Source organism: Mytilus galloprovincialis, chromosome 5 (genome assembly GCF_965363235.1).
Source record: "Mytilus galloprovincialis chromosome 5, xbMytGall1.hap1.1, whole genome shotgun sequence".
NCBI lineage: Eukaryota > Metazoa > Mollusca > Bivalvia > Mytilida > Mytilidae > Mytilus > Mytilus galloprovincialis.
Genome location: NC_134842.1, coordinates 72201274 through 72223318, shown reverse-complemented (window position 1 = coordinate 72223318; position 22045 = coordinate 72201274). Strand labels below are relative to the sequence as shown.

Below are 22045 nucleotides of genomic sequence, written 5' to 3'. Positions count from 1 at the left end.
TCGTAAAATATAAAAAAAAAAAAAGGTGTATTGGACTATTTTTTTGCTGATAGTTCTTGGATCTATCATTTTTTCAACTACCTTTTTCTATAGATCTAATAATTAATTTTCAAATCGATCAACGGTGTCGTAAACCACAAGGAAGAAGATTTAAAACCTACCACAACAAATGAGTCATATTTTCGTCTGTCAAAATGTATTTTCAAAGTGAAGAGAATAAGTTTTAGACAGAATGTCAGCTAAGACATTAGGGGAACAGTTCCCACTTCACTGGCTTGTTTGGGATAACAATTTTGGTGAATTAGACAAAGAATTGGCAAAGGACATTGTGAGTAAAGTTATTGATTTCTGGTGATTTTAGAATTTTAATAGAAAGTGATTAATTTCTTCCTCATTACTAATGCACCAGGTCAATATTTTTTGTCAGCGCAGTAATTGGTTACATTGTTAAAAGCTTTAAATCATGTTGTTTATTAAAATGTGTGATTTTTTGGGATATTGCCATTTTATTGTATTTAAAAAAAGAGCCCTAAATTACCTTTTTTTTTTATACATGCTGTGTAAATTCATATTTTTTTTGCTGTTACATTTGTTTTTGGTAATTAGATATACAAATTTGCTAGAGTTCATTGGTATTACTGGAGTTCATGGTTAGTTTGTAAATGGATAATAGGCATTTTACAGGTACTATGTAGATGGAGGATTCTATTTTCGCTTTACCAGTCAGAGCTCAGACATAAACAAGTCGATTTTTGTTTTTGACTTAAAGAAGTCAAAACATGTATTTATTATAAAAATGTGTTTTCAGTTTTAGATTTATCTAAGTCATAAAATGACAGACTTGTTTATAAGTCTATTTATGTTGATGAAAAAACTTAATTTTATATACTTGGTGGCCAAATTACATGTACACCACCTATGACAGCAAAAACCTGTCAGAGAGTTCACAAGGACTTGAGCTATCTATATTTAATTATTCTATTGAACATCCTTACTAAACACAGGTGTTTACCTCATTAAGTGTGGTTCCAGGTGGTTGCATTGTAAGGTTAATTAACATTATCTCCGGTTTTTAAGGCTCTCATTCATATTTTTCTTTAGAAGATAAAACATTGTCTTTCAATGTTGTCATTATTTGATTTAGATGCGTGACCTCTTTCTAAATATACGATAGTAGAGGGGCATTATGTTTTCTGGTCTGTGCATCCGTCCGTCCGTCCGTCTGTCCGTTCGTCCGTCCGTCCGTCTGTCCGTTCGTTCGTCCGTCCGTCTGTCCCGCTTCAGGTTAAAGTTTTTGGTCAAGGTAGTTTTTGATGAAGTTTAAGTCCAATCGACTTCAAACTTAGTACACATGTCCCCTATGATATGATCTTTCTAATTTTAATGCCAAATTAGAGTTTTTACCCCAATTTCACGGTCCACTGAACATGGAAAATGATAGTGCGAGTGGGGCATTCGTGTACTGAGGACACATTCTTGTTTATCTCTATTTTCTGAATTTCATATCATGCATATCTTATAATCAAGTCAACACAAAATCTAAAATTTCTGGATTTTCATATTTTCAGCCGGAAAATGTTTTTCATTGTTCATGTTGTTGGTTCTTTATTTTGAACTTTTCCCAAGGTACATGTACATGAAGATAATGTTTTCATCTCCTGATTAATGCAGGCATTGTGAACAAGCAAATATATGAGCTTTTATGGAACTTTACATCTGTAGTTCTCTGTCTGTTAATCATGCTGTATGTCAGAATTGTGAAAAGACCTGATCATGCTGATCATGGTGGACAACTTATCACTTGCAAGAACAAATTTATGCTAACTGTGAACATAACAAAGAACATAAAAGAAATTGTGGTTAAATTCATAGACTGGTTGACATAATTCAAGTTTTTGCCAATAGAGCACAAAGGTTGCCTGAACATGCTGAATGAAGTTTCAAAGCATGCAAGATCTAGACCATCCAACATGTCCAAGTGCATTATATATAGAAGTCCTTAGTCACAGCTCAGAACACTCCCAAGTTTGTCAGTAACTTCCAGATGACGGTCAACTGTAGACGGTCAAGCAAGCATGTTCTTTACATAAACTGTAAGGCAGTCGTAATTTTAACTACTTTATTGTTTTCAGCATAACAAAGAATTGAAAGATCCTAGAGGCAGGACACCTCTTCATTTGTCTGTATGTCTGGGTCATGTGGAGAGTACAAAGACACTGCTTAGATATGGAGCCAATGCAAATGCTGAAAATAAAGGCTATTGGTCAGGTAGGCTTTTAGCTAATTGTAATCATGATTGATGTACAAAATGTATGGTCAACTTTGATGTTCAAAGTAGCAGCAAAATAACGATACATGTAACATGTGTAAGGTAATGTAGTATTATAATCATTTATAATTGTCGATCTATAACACTCACAGGCATATCATGCATTATATATATACAAAACAGCTATTGGTCATGCCACAATTAAAAATATTTTGGTTTGCCTAAACCCTACTCAAGGTTGAGACAGTGGGTAGGTAGGTAGGCATTTTCTTCTTCTTTTTTTTTTTTAAAGAAATTGAAGTATCGGATGTTTATTAGTCTTCATGCCTATCTCATTAAAAAAACACTTTTTCAAATCAGGACAATAAAAGAATTTGGGTAGGTAGGGTTTGGGCAAACAAACCTATTCTTTTTTATGGCCTCACTGATGGTCTTCAACATTCCCATTGTACAATATGTACGTATGACTTCTTACTAAGGTGAAAGTATACAGATAGTTACAAAAAAAAAGATAGTTACATGTATTCACAAGGCGAGTTCAATGTTTGGCATGTATAGCATGTATAGAAAATTTATTGTTAATGATTAATGCTAATGTTAAAAAGTCACAGATATTGGTCAGGGTTTGACAAATACAAAATAGCTAAGACTCATCTGATTAACCATGCTTAAAATCAATTTATGGTGAAAATTGAAACATTATTGGCTATATAGGACATAAATTAAAGGTGATTAAAAATTCCTAATAAAATGGCCAGATGAAAGCACTTTGATGGTCTCTGTTAAATTTATTCACATCTTTTGTTAGACTGTGGGCAATTTAGAGCTTATTGAATATATACACTCCTGATTTTGTTGAAATCCTTTTGCTGACTTCTAGATCAGTCAGGGGTACTACTTGTACAAGTAATTTTTATTTACTTGAAGAAGTAAAAAAAAAAAAAACTTATATAACATGTATAAGTAAATTTTAATGTTTGAATAATCTCCCCTTGTATAATTAATTTTTTTTTTACAATCCCACCAAAATTCTAAAGTTTTGAGATGTAAAATCATGCCTTTATTGAATTTTCCCAGGTTAGCTCTAATTTTTGATTAGAGTTCAATGTTTCATCTCATTAATTCGACAAAGAAACTGATTGCACAAAGATCTTAAGTATTTGTGGAAAGCCTTCAAAAATTGCGCCTTTTGTACTTGTAAATTACCAGTGTTCTGAAGATAACAGACAAGAGGGATTTTCATTATCCATGAAATTATGCTTAAATGATAAGTAAAGACATTTGGGCAGACAAATTAAAATTTTATTAGAGCAAAGAAATCCTAAGAATTTACAAAATGAAGATAAGATGACTTTTTCACATACATAAGTAAAAAAAATGTTAATGTCTAAGAGACATAACTAAGTCATTTTTTTTTACCTCTACAAGTAAATATGATTCTCTTGTAAAAGTATCCTACAAATTTACTTATATATATAAGTATAATTTTTTTTTACTTCTTCAACATGTTCAAGTAAACATGTAAATAAAAATAACTTGTACAAGTAGAACCCCTGACTGATGTCTTTCGATTGTTTTTGTGTTGTTGGGTTGCTTTCTTGTTGATATATAACCAACTCATCATATTATTCATAATAGTCATGAAGTCTGGAATTTTACAGAAATATATCATGTTAATATAAATTAGTTTACATTTTTGTACATTTTTTAATCTGATTTTTTTAAAAATCATGTAAATATTATCTTTTTATTAATTTTATAGTGTTGCATGAGGCAGTCAGTACTGGTGACCCTGAACTTGTACAGATAGTACTAAAGCATAGGGATTATCAGAGATATAGTAAGAGAACTGTTGGTGTTCCAGAACTTCTACAGAAACTAAAAGAGGTATGTATAGAATGACTATAGAATACAGATGGTATATGATATAAATTTATTGATGTAATTATGTGGAAGCAATATATATACAGTGCTCTAGCTAGAAATCAAAAGGGGCAGGGTGCCAGTGGAGGGCAGGGCACTTTTTATGATAAGAAAAGGCACTGCTCATTTTTTTGTCTACGTTTCTGTGTGTATCACGAGTTAACGAATCTCTTTTTTTTTTTTTACTGTATATGTTGGTTTTTTTTAAATAAAGATGCTTTTCAACTATAGTCTTTATATTATTGTTTGTGTAGTTATGAATGATCTTCATCAACATATTATGTTTTTACGGTTTAACTTCACTCTACCCATTATCAAAGAATATGTGTTTTCTTTTTTTTATCTATATATAAATTATAGCTTTAAATACATCATGAGATCTGAATCTGAGAGCATTACTAATTTAACAATGTTTAGAACATGGATTGCTAAAAGTATAATTATCAAGTAGAAATTGCAATATACATTTTTTAATATGTTCAAAGACAGTTAATATCTTTAAGGTAACATTATTATGTTATTATATATTCAATTGGTAATGTATTCCTTTTTTTTATAGTAGATAATATTTTTAGAGCACAAATTTGTAATAAGCTTAAACAGGGGAAGTAACTCCAAAATCAATTTCCACCACGTTTGGGTTAATTAAAAACTGTGCTTGTCGCTAACAAGTTGAGATGGAAGGCATTTCTGTAAAGGCATAGTTTTATTTTGATGACTTAAATTCAATTCTAAAGTCATGAAAGTCTTCATTTATATACGTTCTTCCATTGTGACTTGGAGATCGAAAATGCCGACCCAAGCTAAACACACTCGCTGACACATTCATCAAAAGTATGATAAAAAGATACATTGTCCTAATTAAATTACCTGGTTATTTTATACACCTTTGAAGTCTTTATCCTTGTAATTGATTGTAATGACATGATTAACCTGGGGGCAATCACACAGGTGTCATATATGTAATTAACTTGGAGATCAGAAATCGATGAAACAAAATTTTACCAAAACGGCACAAGATAATTTTGGAAAAAGACGTCAGGGCAGAAGGGCGCGGATGAAGGCACCCAGGGCGCGGCTGAGGGCACCCAGGGCGCAGCGCCCTTCTATTTTGGGCTAGCGAGACCACTGATATATTATGTATATATATAAATGTATATTAGTCATTGTGACAGGAAGTAATTATCAATAAAATATAAAACATTTCCTATGTGGAATAAAGTACATTGTTACTTGAACAGGAAATGAGTGCTCCATTGAATGTAGGTAAACTGCTCTATTGAACGTAGGTGAAGGTCACTTGTTTTAACTATTATCATATGGGGCAATGTGCGCAATCTTTTCTCCATAGCAGTAATGGTAATGTTTTCTTCTGTAGCTCAGTCCATATCGTAAATTTTGATATGTATGATGGCTTGTTTCGATGCTGAGACATTTTCACATATGTGGTTAAATTTTCGGGGGACGAAGTGAGATTTATTTTCCCTTAAATTAATTAGCATACCTTAAAAATACTTTTGTGATGTGGCTCTTATACTTCATGGTAAAATATCCCTTTTTCACACAATAATTTCTTTAAAAATTTAATATTTTGAATAAATTTAAAAACTCCATATTATAAGGTATTACACATTTATTGTATGGTCCTATACTTTCCAAATCAACACAAATAATAAAGCTCAGTCACTTGTAAAAAAATAGGAACATGGGTAATATCACTGCGCATAGATTTTTTTGTTTACCGGTACACACAACTAATGTGTTCCTCAATTGAACTCACATTAGGGATTGACCCATATAAAACTCCTTTCAATGGTGTACACACTATTATACACTTCTTGACTGGTTAGAAGGGTATTAGCAACTAGCAAATTGTTGTCCATGAAATTCAAACTACCCCAGTATTACCCAAATCAAATTAAGGGAAACAATTAAAACTTACAATATTCCTTATACATGTCATATTTAAGCAGTCATTCACTTTGAAAAAGGTATCCATTCATATACATGATGCATGAGAAGAACTTTGTTTGATGATATTGATCTCTCTGTGTTATATGTTAATATTTTGTCGTAAATGGAGATTATCAAAATCTTGGATCCATGACCATGCAAATGACTGCTGGTACCTACTGATCGACAGGTCTAATTAATGATCCTGATGGTAAGGGACGACATCAAAAGTTCAATGTAGGATAAAAAACATAATTCACATAGTTTTTACACTGACCCCCCCCCAACCCCCCTCTTAGCTTAAATTGGGAATAATTGATTTACCAATAGGGATATATGTAAAAATCGATTTTAGATATAGAAAACTTGCAGAATTTTAACCCCCCAAAAATATGATGATTATCATGATTATCATGATTATATACGTGCATATAATTTTTGTGTTTAAGATGAACTGACTGTTTGTTTATATATATAAAATTGAGAATGGAAATGGGGAATGTGCCAAAGAGACAACAACCCGACCATAGAAAAAAACACAACAGCAGAAGGTCACCAACAGGTCTTCAATGTAGCGAGAAATTCCCGCACCCGGAGGCGTCTTCAGCTAGCCCCTAAACAAATATATACTAGTTCAGTGATAATGAACGCCATACTAATTTCCAAATTGTACACAAGAAACTAAAATTAAAATAATACAAGACTAACAAAGGCCAGAGGCTCCTGACTTGGGACAGGCGCAAAAATGCGGCTGGGTTAAACATGTTTGTGAGATCTCAACCCTCCCCCTATACCTCTAGCCAATGTAGAAAAGTAAACGCATAACAATATATAGATTCCTTTAAACTATTTGCTTGGCATGATTTTAACATATTTCAATCAACTCTTTCAGTCTCCAGATTTTTACGTAGAGATGAAGTGGGAGTTTACAAGCTGGGGTAAGTCTAAGAATTTTATAATTATATTATACCATGTAAACTGAGGATTTACTATAATTTGGGGAATACCATTTTCTTTGATTTTGTGGGTACAGTAGCGAACCAAGAATTTAAATGCAACATAATACAAATTTCTTTAGGCTTATTTGTAGACTTTTGTGAAACCACAAAATCATATATATATCAACTTAAATACAATGTTTTCTTGATCTTCGAACATTGGAACCCACGAAACTAAATCATTCTACATTATACAGAATGCGAATTTACAAGCTACAGTAACCCTGGGAAATTCTTAAAATTTACATTCCCAAGTTTGGATAAGTCTGAGAAATATAATAATTTAGTTAAAAATTAGTCTGAATCCGTTGTCTATGTTGTCAGAATAAGTAATGTTCAGTTGTTGTTATAAATGATAGGATGTACATGTATTTATTTAGTATTTTAAACATTAACCAGAAAACAATGATTAAAGATAATTTTATTTTCTTTCAGTGCCTCTTGTGTCCAGAATGTGTCCCAGTGATACATACAGAGTTTATAAAAGTGGTAGGTTTAATGATGAGAATCTCTTTTCCATTTTCACCAAAATAGCCAGATAATTCTGTTTCTTTATTGATTTTAAGATCAAATGTTGGCAAGCTTTATCTTTCTTTTCTAATGTTATACATGGTATACAGCATGTACAGACAGATGCTTTTTTTCTACTTGTTCTATGTACATGATGTATTGTCATCAGACTGGGTTGCCTATTTTCGTGAATAGCAAATTTTGAGAAAAGCAAGAAAAAGGGACGTAATAATAGAATTTTGGCCTTAGAACTGAAATCAAATGAACCACACACTGATTATGAGATTGCAATCAACTGTCAGGGCAAATTTAAATCAGCTAAGATGAGAGCCGTGGTGTTTTAGTTAGTGCATCGGACTACTAACACAAAGGTTCGTGGTTCGATTCCTGTCTGGGATGAAAATTTCAGGAAAATGTTCGGCTCTCCCTCGACACCCTTTACGAGTATGGTCTCGAGGAAACAATGATAGTCCGTCGGAAGGGGACGATAAATGACTGACCCCTGTTAAAAGAGATCCATATCTCTTGCACGTTAAAGACACCCTTGTAGATTTCGAAAATGAGCAGGCTAATGCCGCTACAAGGCAGCACTGGCACCCGCAAAGTGAAAAGGGATTAATATAAGTTGCAAAACTAGTTTTCCCAATCCACTATAAATAAATATGTTTAAGCTAAGAATAAGAAAAAAATGCAAAAAATAACATTAAGATAGTGGATGCAAATTTGCAAGTATGACCAAAACATCAGACTATTCTATTAGTAACATTATTGTCATTTAACGTAAAATTTTATTTATTGACCTATTAGTTAGTGACTTAGTAACAGCACTGACTTTTCGCAGGGCTACTTGGCATTAAACAAACAACAACCAATAAGGGTTCTAACAAAGGCAAGTCTACAAGTCCTGAACTCTTTCAAAACTGGTGAGTCCATAGATGCTTCAAGATAATAAAATATTCCACATTGTATCAACTGAGCACAAATATCAGCATTTTATGACTAAAAATGATTCAAGTAGTAAAAGTAAATATTATTGAATAATTCTTTCTTTTAGGATCTAATGTTCGAATAGATACAACTTTGCTTGGATTTGATAACACGAACTGGGAGAGGGGCAATAGAAGTTATGTATTTAAAGGAACAGGTGAGTCAATAGCCCCACTACCTCTGACAATACAAACTTGGATTGGGAATATTTGGACATATGTTCCATTATGATATAGTTTTTGTCTCGCCTTGACAGAGTCAAAAAGAGAGACATAGGTATGCTGTTTCCGGTGGCGGTGTTGACAGCGTCAACAATGCATTAGTTTGTGATTAGGTCTAGTTAATGATGAACCACAAGTGGTAGGTCAATCATATTTGGTATGCAGTTGTATAAGCATTGGCACACCTCATTTCCATGGAGATTATTTGGCCCTGCCCCAACAGTTATGGTCTATTGACTTGAAACGTTTGCTTAGTTTACATGTATTGGTTTGTGATTAGATCAGTTTAAGATGAACTGCTAATGTTAAATCAATGATATTTGGTATGCAAATTTGCAAGTATTGTTTCCATGGAGATTATATAGCCCCATCCCCTCTTCATACTTCATTGAATTTGAAGCTTTTACATAGTTTACAAGTTAATTTTTGTATTTAGATTTGGGAACGACTTATAATAAGTCAATGGTATTTGGTATGCAGTTGTATTAGCATTGGTACATCTCATTTACATTAAGATTGTTTAGCCATGTAACTCCGTCATGGTTCATTGACTTTGAATATGTGCATAACTTGTGTAAGATGTTAAGGTATTGCTATTTTGATTCCAACATTAGCATAATCAAAATTACAAAAAGGAGAAACATATCTCTGTGATAACAGTTTATTTTAAGCTTGATCCTGACAGTATAAACTAGAGCTGGGATGAAATATATCTCACACCAAACCAACGACTGATTATGACTGTATGAGCCTACTAGATCATTTGCCCATCTGTCTTTTCTCTCTTCTGTACAACTATAATGCATTAACTATATCCATGTCTAGATTTATTACTCTTCTACTCGTTTTAAGTGAGCCTGTAGCTATCATCAAAATGAACAGTATGATACTACTTATCTGTATAATTTCAAAACTATAAATGGAATTAAAATTGATAACAATTATCCCTTTAGAAAACTGGCATTGGAAAAGTATTAACATTCTCTTCCTTTTTTTTCTAGAAAGAAGCGCAACTGTGATGGAAATTGACCATGATAAAAAAGAGGTGTTTTCTGAAACTATGGCCATCTTACCGGAGAACTTTGACACGTCTGTGATGGACCCCTCTTCAAACTCTATATGTGCCAGACTTACTAATCCTATAGTTACTACATACGTAGACACAGAAAAAATATCATTTGAAAGGTAGATAACTCTATATATGGTAGACTCAAGGTAGATAACTCTATATGTGCCAGACTAAAGGTAGATAATCTATATGTGCCAGACTAAAGGTAGATAATCTATATGTGCCAGATTTACTAATCCTATCGTTACTACATATGTAGACACAGAAAAAATATTTGAAAGGTAGATAACTCTAAATATGCAGACACAGAAAAAATATCATTTGAAAGGTAGATAACTCTATATGTGGTAGACTAAAGGGAGATAGCTCTATATGTGTATGTGCCAGACTAAAGGTAGATAACTCTATAAATTCCAGACTTACTAATCCTATCGTTTTTACATATGTAGACACAGAAAAAAATATCATTTGAAAGGTATTTAACTCTATATATGCAGACACAAAAAAAAAATATCATTTGAAAGGTAGATAACTCTATATATGCAGACACAGAAAAAATATCATTTGAAAGGTAGATAACTCTATACATGCAGACAAAGAAAATGTAAACAACTTTCCTCAAATCTTTGAAAGGGAAGCATTAAAATCATAAGAGAAACAGATTCCACCACTGTAACTCTGAAACTTTTTACTATGTGGCTTGGGAGGATAGTCATTTTGTAGCTCATTTCTAAAGAACAATCAATGCAAATATCTATGTTTTCTCAATGAGTGTCCGTGGGACATGTTAAAAATTGAGAATTCTCCCAAAACAACTGATAAAACCTCCAAAAATAAAAGGTAGATAACTGTGATTGAAATACTTTTATAAGTTTGATATACATTACTGACTGTAAATTATTTATGATGCAGTCCATATACAATGTATAGTATTTAGTATAACTTTTTTTTATATAGAAACAAGTCTGGTATATGGGGATGGAGAAGTGATAGAACAGAGAATGTTAATACACATGAAGCTAAAGTATGTTATTGTAAACCAACTAAATTTCGCGAGCGATTTATTTTCGCGACTTTCGCGAGTAGAAAAATAAATGCGAATTTAAATCGGGAATATGTAAAACTTGCATCTTTCCTTATTTAACTGCATCTAGTTAGTTAGAAAATCGTGAAATTAAATTACCGCAAATTGGAATCGAAAAGGCTAAACGCGAAATAAATTATCCGCAAAAATAATTTGGTTTACAGTATTTAGGAATTTTTGTTTGTTTGAAAAACAAGGTAAAAAAATTAATACAGGTTTAGAAAAACATAACATGAACAAATTGAGATGTGGTATAGTTGCAAATCCATTCTCAATTTTATGCGCATTCTCAATTTTATAGTTGCAAATGAGATACCTATCCACCAGAGACCTAATGATAAGAAAAATATGTCGTCCTATAGCAAACCCATTTGTTAAAATACACTTTAATTGTCCATGATCACAAAATGTGAAACAACACAATAGCTTGATTTAAGCTTTCATAAAAACACATATCATTTATGACAGATGACAACCACTGTTCTAGACTCCTGGCTTGGGACAAGAACATAGAGAGGTTGTTTATCTTCAATTCATGTAAGTATATCATGAACATCTACACCTATGTCTATGACTCTATGTACATATCCGCAGTCTAATTTTAAACAGTAATATGATATGTTTATAATTTTAAATTCAATTTAGATTTTAACAGATTTATCATGGAAGGACACATAAAATTATTTTACTGGTTAACTCTTTTCTTTCTTTGAAAGTCATAAGAAAAAGGCTACAAAAATAAAAAAAATTGTTTTTTGTTTTTAGGTTTTTATTGCCTCTAACGTTGAGTTAGTCACCATAATTTGTTTTTTTGTGTTTGTAGGTTTTTAGTGCCTCTAACGTTGAGTTAGTCACCAAAACTAGAACAGAGCACTTGTCACAGGAAGATAAACTCAAATGTAGAAAGAACTCATCAAAATCTCCACTGGAATCATTTCTGGGGGTAGCTGAGGAGCATAATAAAAAACAAGGGGCCTCAAATGGGGTAAGTGTCTAGAACTCCCCTGGAATCATTTCTAGGGCTAGCAGAGGAGCATAATAAAAACAAGGGGCCTCAAATGAGATAAGTGTTTTAGTATGGAATTATTAATTAACAAGGGTTTTTTCTTGTTAAATAAAAGTTCATGTAGAATACTTGTAATATGTTTTTTTAACAGAAACACATTGCCACCTCACTGTAAATGTAATAACGCGTTTAAAAAATGCCAATGAAATATTCATTATGTGCATATCAACACTTGGTTTACAGTACTCTTCAATTAAAGCATTAATAGTTTAAATGATTAATACTTTATTGTTAATTACAAATATTTTATTAAAGAGATAGACCTAGGTTAAGGGAAATAACTCTTAAAATCATCAGGACGTTTGTGTCAACCATTTTCAAAAATATATTCTAAGCTTCTAGGTTACATAGATAAATTTCAATATGTTTCAGGTAAATGCTTAAAATACATTGATGAACTTGACTTTTACAAACGCTTAACCGATTTAAAGAGTTATCTCCCTGAACCAAGGTCTACCCCCTTAAACCAGTCGATTAAAATGATCGTTTGTATAAATCTATTTTAGGATTTAACGTCCCTGTCATACAACCCAACCTCTATAACAAAGGAGGAATATTTCAGTCAAGTCATTGATTTAGGTGATCGAGATGTAGGACGACCACTCGACCAAACCACCAAAACTCAGAAGTTCAAGGCCACCCTCTGGCTGTGTGAGAATTATCCTCTCTCATTACAACAACAGGTTGTGCCAATTATAGATCTTATGTCAGCAAGCAATGCACATTTTAAAAAACTACGGGACTTTATAACATTACAGTTACCAGCTGGGTTCCCTGTCAAAATAGGTGAGTATAGGGTTCTATTAGTATTTATCATTTAATGTTACTGTTAATTATGTATCAGATATACTTTGAATCTAAATCAGTATCAGATTCATTTCACACCATCGTGGTGAATTGTTTAGAAAAAGACAGAATCATTCACTTTCAATATCTTTAAAAAAGCAAAGCATTCTTAACTTCAGATATGTGGAATATAACTGGTATGCGTCAATGAGACGGAACCCAACAACTGAAATAACCATCTAGAGGGCACCATTTCCCATTTTCGTTTTCACACTTTAACATAAGTTTTCCTTGTGCAAATTTTATGAAACACAATGCAAAGAATCATAACTCCCAGACAGTATTCAGAGTCACTTACTGTTTTAGAGTCATGTCCCTTTATAAATTTGAAAAATGGCTGATGCAACTTTAATGAAATGGATACACAATGCTAACAACCACAATACACAGAGAGTATAAATTTTTGTAATTATACCAATATGTCGTTAATTGTTCTAAGAGTTATATCCCTTTATTATTTAGAAAATTGCAAAGTCTGACAGGGTAGTATGGCATACATGTCCTCAGGCACAGTTTTTTTTTTATATATATATATTTATTAAGTCTCCCAAACAAAGTTTGGAGACTTATTGTTTTTGCTCAGTTCTTATTATTTTTATTATTCTTTTTATGTCACCCAATCGACAATGTCGGGTGACATATTGCTTTTCCTCTGTTTCTTTTTCTGTATTATTATGGCACCCTCAACAGAGTTGGGGTGACATATTGTTATTTTTCATTTCTTTTTTTCTTATTATTTTTCTTCCACTTTTTTTTGTCCAGGTGATTCTTGAATGGGACAATTAATCAAATCAAATGAATATGGGGGCTTTGTTTGGGAGACTTCGTAACAGCATCCTGTTACAATTACTTCTTGTTTTCATTTGTTTCCACCCTTATTATTACCCACAGAAACAAATATCATCTGATGTTCAAAACTTCATACATTTTTATCCTGAATCTGTTGCTTTTCATAGTTCTAAGCAGATGAATCCTCAAACTACTATCTTCATACTTATATTTTGTAGAAATTCCATTATTCCATGTACTGAATGCCAGAATAACATTTGGTAATATCAATGCCTTAGACCAATCAGTAGATGGTGTTACTGTGATAGAGGATGAAGGCACTTGTGTTGTACAGGAGACATGTTTTGATTCTCCACGAGGATACAGTCGTTTGGGTAAGTTTACAGTCAGTAGATGGTGTTACTGTGAAAGAGGATGAAGGTACTTGTGTTGTAGTGCAGACATGTTTTGATCCTCCACGAGGATACAGTCGTTTGGGTAAGTTTACAGTCAGTAGATAGTGTTACTGTGATAGAGAATGAAGGCACTTGTGTTGTACAGGAGACATGTTTGATCCTCCACAAGGGTACAGTCGTTTGGGTAAGTTTACAGTCAGTAGATGGTGTTACTGTGAAAGGGGATGAAGGCACTTGTGTTGTACAGGAGACATGTTTTGATCCTCCACGAGGGTACAGTTGTTTGGGTAAGTTTACAGCCAGTAGATGGTGTTACTGTGATAGAGGATGAAGGCACTTGTGTTGTACAGGAGACATGTTTTGATCCTCCACAAGGGTACAGTCGTTTGGGTAAGTTTACAGTCAGTAGAGGGTGTTACTGTGAAAGGGGATGAAGGCACTTGTGTTGTACAGGAGACATGTTTTGATCCTCCATGAGGGTACAGTTGTTTGGGTAAGTTTACAGCCAGTAGATGGTGTTACTGTGATAGAGGATGAAGGCACTTGTGTTGTACAGGAGACATGTTTTGATCCTCCACGAGGGTACAGTCGTTTGGGTAAGTTTACAGTCAGTAGATGGCATTACTGTGATAGAGGATGAAGGCACTTGTGTTGTACAGGACACTTGTTTTGATCCTCCACGAGGGTACAGTCGTTTGGGTAAGTTTACAGTCAGTAGATGGTGTTACTGTGAAAGGGGATGAAGGCACTTGTGTTGTACAGGAGACATGTTTTGATCCTCCACGAGGATACAGTCGTTTGGGTAAGTTTACAGTCAGTAGATGGTGTTACTGTGAAAGGGGATGAAGGCACTTGTGTTGTACAGGAGACATGTTTTGATCCTTCACGAGGATACAGTCGTTTGGGTAAGTTTACAGTCAGTAGATGGTGTTACTGTGATAGAGGATGAAGGCACTTGTGTTGTACAGGAGACATGTTTTGATCCTCCTCGAGGATATAGCTGTTTGGGTATCTGCTTCAATCCCTAACAAGTTAATATGTTTAAATATCATTCTGCAGTTGTAAAAAAACATAAAATATGATTTGGGTTCTCACAGCACATGTTTCTGCAGTGTATCCCAAACTCAGTTTGAAAATGTCAGAAAAAATTCAATTGGTCAGAGAGAAAAATTTAGATTTTTTAGTTGAAATATAGTAGAAAAGGTCAAATTTCTTTTTTGGTCAGACAAACTCTAAACCAGTATGGCACAGACTGTTTCTGGTGTAAATTCATCACAAACACTTAAGATCAGAAGTTTGGACAGCCAAACAAATTTTAGTTTAAAACAGCAAAAAATTAAACAAGCCTTGACCTATCAGCCAAAATGTCTATGGTCAATGTGTATTGATTATATTTTGCAGGTGATGGTCACCATGAACGATTACGAGATGAAGACGATGAACTTCTACAGTTTGCTATACAACAGAGTCTGATGGACGGTGGAAGTAGTACTGAAAATGATCAGGTAAATTATCTTAACATATTAGCCTCAATCTAAAGCCTCAGTCAATATAGAATGGTATAATTATTTGATAAATGTTTTGTTTTGTTTTGAAATAACTGTTCATAAAAAAATAAGCACATGAAAGTAAATATGTTTGTACTTTATTGAACAACTGATTTGATGTTAAGGTGGTACCTAACACTACAGGGAGATAACTCTGTAAAATCAGCTTAACGTTTTAATTACGTTGTGTTGTAAAGGGAATAATAAGCTTCTCAATGATCAAAATTGGTGTTTGTCAAACTACTATATAACCAGTGTAATTTTTCTGACAAAACGGTTAGTTCAAAATGTTTAAAATTTTTATATTTTTGTTAAAGGGTCAAAGTAAATACTTTGTCAAAATTTTATGAAAATTAAACGAGCCAAATTTATTTTAGTGAAAGTGTTGGGTACCACCTTAACATATGAAATTATATATTCAATCATCTGTTGTGACCTTCATCAATGAACAAAGACAATTTTAATGTAAGGTAAAACTTCATAAAAGCTTAGAAAGAAAATTAATTGGTTGATTGATTTCAACAACAACTGAAAACAAATGTTTAGTTTTACTGAAGACTGAAATGAGCAATCTTTAGGAATAATAACAAACCATTTTACATCTCTTGGAACTTATATATGGTTGTATATAAAAAAAGCTACATGATGCTTTATTTTCAGCTAACATTTATGGAGGCATTAAATAACATTAGACCCCCTCCTCCCCCTGTATCAGGAACAAGGGATGAAGAGGAGAGACTACTGCAAAGGTACATATATTCTACATACACCAAGATATACAACCTATTGTAAAAGTCATATCAGATCTTAACCAAACTTGGGAGAACTGTTTGGGATTGAAAAGACCGGTCCAATTAACAAAGTTTAATACATCTGTGTCATTTGGTCTTGCCTGAATAGTTGTCTATTTGCAATCATACCACATCTCCTTATTTTTATATGTGGGTTGAATTTCTGTAAACTCATGAATTATTGTGAGTTTTTATAAATGTGAATAATGTGACTGGGTGAGTATCTTAATAATAAGAACCTCGCATTCTGATAACTGAAATATAGACCTGGGGTTGAAGTCATAAAACTTTGCTCAGTTCTCGGAGCACAAAAATCATCCTCGAAACATGAAATCCAGCATTTTGATTGGTTGATTTTCGAGTACAAGTACAAACAACTGACTCGAAAGTTTTATGACCGAAAGACCTATATGCCCTTTTGTTTTGAAATCACAATAATGAAAATCATATCTTTGTCCATTCTTGAAAAATTGCAACAATGAATGTAGCTTTAGTTTAGGCTCAGTTTTAGTTCAAAATTTTAATAGGTTTGAGGTCTTAGATTTTTATCGCAGCAGTTGTCAAATTCTAGAACAAGAAATATTTCCATAATGCTCTGTGTCTCTTTTCACAAAATATCTTTGAATTATAGACAGATGTGATTATACCGTTAAACAATTCTCTTAAAAAAAGAAGAAATGTGAAAAATTTGTTTCTGTATGGTTACTAAAGTTTCCCTTGCATGCTTAAAACAAAAACTTATACAATTGGAATATAGAGTGGGCATCCTTTAATGTCAAGGTTAAGGATTTTTTTTTTCAATTTAGTTTCAGGATGGTATCCGACTATGAATTGTAACACTTTTGCAGGTGTAAAATTTACAAATGTTTATTTGTTTCTCCAATATTAAAAAGAAGATGTGGTATGATTGCCAATGAAAAAGCTCTTCACAAGAGACCAAATGACTCAGAAATTACCAACTATAGGTAACCATACAGCCTTCAACAATGAAAAAAACCAATACTGCATAGTCAGCTATAAAAGGCCTGGAAAAGAAGCAATGTTAAACAATTCAAACGGGAAAACTAACAGCCTAATTAATGTGCAAAAAATGAACGAAATATAAATATTTAACACAGCAACAAACGACAACCACTGACTTACAGGCTCCTCACAAGCATACCTGTATTTTATACCCTTGAAATTAACATTTGTTCTCTCAATAAATTATCAGTTTTGGGGTCATCAGTTGACAGTACTATCTTTTTGCTTTGAATTTTTAGTCCACCTATTTAGTCAGACTGTGAATAAAATAGTATTCCCTATTTGATGGATTCCATTTATATCTTATATACCGATATTGAATTTGCTTTGAATTTTTAGTCCACCTATTTAGTCAGACTGTGAATAAAATAGTATTCCCTTTTTGATGGATTCCATTTATATCTTATATACCGATACATAAACATTTATATTGAATTGAAAGTAAAAGATGACGTATTGGTGCATTGGGCCAGTTGTATTTTGAGTGTCAGATTATATTTTGTACAATTATATAAATTTATTTATCTTGATTGACACATGTCGCTTTAATAAACTTGTTTTTTTACTTGTTTACAGAGCTATAGCGGACAGTCTAGCCATGTCACTATAATTAACTTGCTTTCTTACTTGTTTACAGAGCTATAGCCGACAGCCTAGCCATGTCACAGGGTAAGAATGGATTACCTACGACAACTCAGCCGGAAATGATTAGTGTGAGTGATATATCATCGGACGTAGATGAAGAACTTCGTGTAGCGTTAGAAATATCTCGTCAACAAATCGAAGATGACGCAAATCGTCGGAAACAAGAAGAGGAACAACTAGAAATGATTCTTAAATTGTCTATAACGGAAAAGTAATATGGGTCTTGAACTTTGCCCTTTGTGAATGGCTAAAATATTTAACTCATGAAGATTTTGCAACTGATAAAATAACATATTCTATCATATGAAAATTCACATAATCTATCATCAGAATTTGTTCTAAGAAGACATGAGATTTATTTTTTACATTTCTGGGAAAACTTTCAGTAAAATGAAAAATTATTGTTAAGCATTGAAAAGAAAATTCCTTTGTTAAAAGTTCAATGTTACAAATAAGGAAATATCTAGGAAAGTAAAAACGAGTTGAAGGTGGATAAAGACAAGAAGAATGTGGACAAAGAAAAGAAACAAATATCATTAATCAAGGAAATATTATTAACCTGTGGAACTGCAATATTTTGTTGCAAATCTATGTTGTTATTCAACTGTAGCAAGGTTTTTGAATTCCTAATAATAATTTGTAAATTGAAAAAAAATGGGAAAATAGCAATGATTGACTATGAATTGCAATCAGTTAGTGTAGGTCATAGGTTCTTTTCATGTCTGTCATTAATTATTGTTATCTCCAGTAAGAAATCCATATTCTTATACTATATGATTTTAATAAGCATTGAGAGTTTTTGATAAAATTACCATAGTAAATAAACATTTGAATTTTGATAGCCATAATTTAATATAATATAGCATTTTGGATCTAAAATACTTTTCCATTGTTCAACAATCACAAAAATACAAAGATTGCAAATCTTTGAGAGATAATTATTTGATACAAGGGGAGACAATTGTTGTATAAAGGGAGAACATTACAATAGGCTTTATTTGATACAAGGAGAGATCTACAGAATCTATAGTCAAAGGACAAGAAGGAGTAGGCCATTCATTAATACTAGCCTTCTTTTTCTAATTTCACCTAACTTGACACAACTTGACAAAGGGAAGTAACTGATTATTGTTTTTAAATTGTCAGATTTATGTGACTAAAATTTATTAAATTAACTATTGTTATTAATATAGTCTTTAAACATACAAACCTAGTTATTTATTGAACAAAAAGTCACATTTTCTCAATAAAAAATGTGTGTGTAAAAAAAATATTCATGGATTTATATGTGGGTAAAATTTTCAACAAAATACAAATTCCTATGGTCTTGTCAAAACCACAAAATCTATTTTAAAAAAATAATTTTTCCTTAAAAATTGCTACCCACACAATAATTGAATCCACATTAAAAATATATATATTTAATTCTATCAAATACAGATGGGGACAGACACAAGTCACATCACATCAAATCAAAATTTATCATATTTATATATGATATAAATTCTTTAGCATGTTTAGTAACTGTAGAGAAAAAGAAAGAAACAGAACATGACAAAAAATTATTTATCAAAATGAAAACAATATATACACAAAAAAATAAACAGACCATGGCTAAAAATAAAAAAAAAATCAGTTAGACTGGTGGGAGCTTGAATAATTTATTGAAAAGGAAGGAAATATTTGGTTACTAAATAACCAACAAAAGAATATAACCAAGAATATCTTAGTCAAACAGAAATTTTTGAAAAATACAAAATTGATAGTTTAATACCTTAAGCATATATACAGGAAACATCTGTCATTGTCTATTATTAAATCACTTGATGGAATGTTATGACTGCACATACCTGTAATTACACTTATTGTGCACAACAAGCAATGTTATATATATATGTATGTGTCTGTATTTTGATACTTTGTTTAATCAGCATCAGCATCTTATAATGTCTAATTTGTATCCATTTATATTTAAAGCTTGCTTTAGATGGTGTATACAAAATGTGAAAAATCCTTGAGGTAATATGGCAGTTTATTTTGCTATTGCTTAAAGAAAGGAGCATTGAAAAATGTTAATAGATTAACAGTTTATTTTATGAAAAAAAGTGAGAAAATAAATACCACATTTTCAAAATGTACCAAAATTTTTAAACGTCTAGTATTTGTACTTTTTGTCATTACTCATTTGATTGTGTCAAATACTGAATCCATAGTGTGGAGTACTGAATTGATTGTGCCAAGTACTGAACCCATAGTGTTTTTAGTACGTCCATAGTGTCAAGTACTGAATTGATTGTGTCAAGTACTTGATTGTGATAAATACTGAATTGATGTTGCATTGTGTCAAGTTTTGCAACTATTGTGTCAAGTACTGAATCAATTGTGTCATAAGGAAAAATCAAAATGTTAGCTATTGATAGGACCATAATAATCTATTGGATGAAGCCCTAGTTTATTGACTACAGAACAGTTGCTAATAGTTTATAAGAATATGGTACATTTAGAATAAACAAAGATATGAGTTTTAAAAACATTACATCCTTGAAATTTATTTAAAAATGTTCATGGTTTGAATAGTTGTTTTGAACAAAATATCAGACTAGAAATCAAACTTATAAATAATTTCAAAAGATGGCTGGTGAAATTTCCTGAGGATTACTTTATTTCTGTAATATTTTTTTATTTAAGGAGGTAGACCTAGGTTAAGGGGAATAAATCCTTAAAATCATCGTTTGTGATGATGATGGATTTTTTTTACAACCTTAAGGGGGCTAGCGGGTCTTAACCATTTTTTTAGCTCACCTGGCCCGAAGGGCCAAGTGAGCTTTTCTCATCACTTGGCGTCAGGCGTCCGTCGTCCGTCGTCCGTCGTCCGTCGTCGTCGTCCGTCGTTAACTTTTACAAAAATCTTCTCCTCTGAAACTACCGGGCTAATTTCAACCAAACTTGGTTACAATCATCATTGGGGTATCTAGTTTAAAAATTGTGTCCGGTGACCCGGCCAACCAACCAAGATGGCCGCCATGGCTAAAAATAGAACATAGGGGTAAAATGCAGTTTTTGGCTTATAACTCAAAAACCAAAGCATCTAGAGCAAATCTGACATGGGGTAAAACTGTTTATCAGGTCAAGATCTATCTGCCCTGAAATTTTCAGACAAATTGGACAACCCGTTGTTGGGTTGCTGCCCCTGAATTAGTTATTTTATGGAAATTTTGCAGTTTTTGCTTATTATCTTGAATATTATTATAGATAGAGATAAACTGTAAACAGCAATAATGTTTATCAAAGTAAGATTTACAAATAAGTCAACATGACCGAAATGGTCAATTGACCACTTTAGGAGTTATTGCCCTTTATAGTCAATTTTTAACCATTTTTCGTAAATCTTAGTAATCTTTTACAAAAATCTTCTCCTCTGAAACTACTGGGCCAAATTTATCCAAACTTGGCCACAAATATCTTTGGGGTATTTTGTTTAAAAAATGTGTCCGGTGACCCGGCCAACCAACCAAGATGGCCGCCACGGCTAAAAATAGAACATAGGGGTAAAATGCAGTTTTTGGCTTATAACTTAAAAACCAAAGCATTTAGAGCAAATCTGACATTGGTAAAATTGTTTATCAGGTCAAGATCTATCTACCCTGAAATTTTCAGATGAATCTGACAACCTGTTGTTGGGTTGCTGCCCCTGAATTGGTAATTTTAAGGAAATTTTGCGGTTTTTGGTTATTATCTTGTATATTATTATAGATAGAGATAAACTGTAAACAGCCATTATGTTCAGCAAAGTAAGATTTACAAATAAGTCAACATGACCGAAATGGTCAGTTGACCCCTTTAGGAGTTATTGCCCTTTATAGTAAATTTTTAACCATTTTTCGTAAATCTTAGTAATCTTTTACAAAAATCTTTTCCTCTGAAACTAC

At 32.5% G+C, this 22045-nt stretch overlaps 1 protein-coding gene across 1 annotated transcript; it reads left to right on the top strand.

Annotated features, from left to right (window-relative positions):
* The first annotated feature begins 17 nt into the window (after positions 1 to 17).
* LOC143076357 (ankyrin repeat domain-containing protein 13D-like) lies at positions 18 to 20910 on the top strand. The gene is made up of 14 exons (XM_076252088.1): positions 18 to 328; positions 2133 to 2268; positions 4032 to 4156; positions 7038 to 7083; positions 7579 to 7632; positions 8708 to 8797; positions 9863 to 10046; positions 10888 to 10954; positions 11838 to 11999; positions 12587 to 12866; positions 13934 to 14089; positions 15512 to 15615; positions 16318 to 16406; positions 18109 to 20910. The coding sequence occupies exons 1-14, from the start codon at positions 233 to 235 to the stop codon at positions 18329 to 18331; spliced, it is 1812 nt and encodes a 603-aa protein (XP_076108203.1). The 5' UTR covers positions 18 to 232; the 3' UTR covers positions 18332 to 20910.
* The last annotated feature ends 1135 nt before the right edge of the window (positions 20911 to 22045 follow it).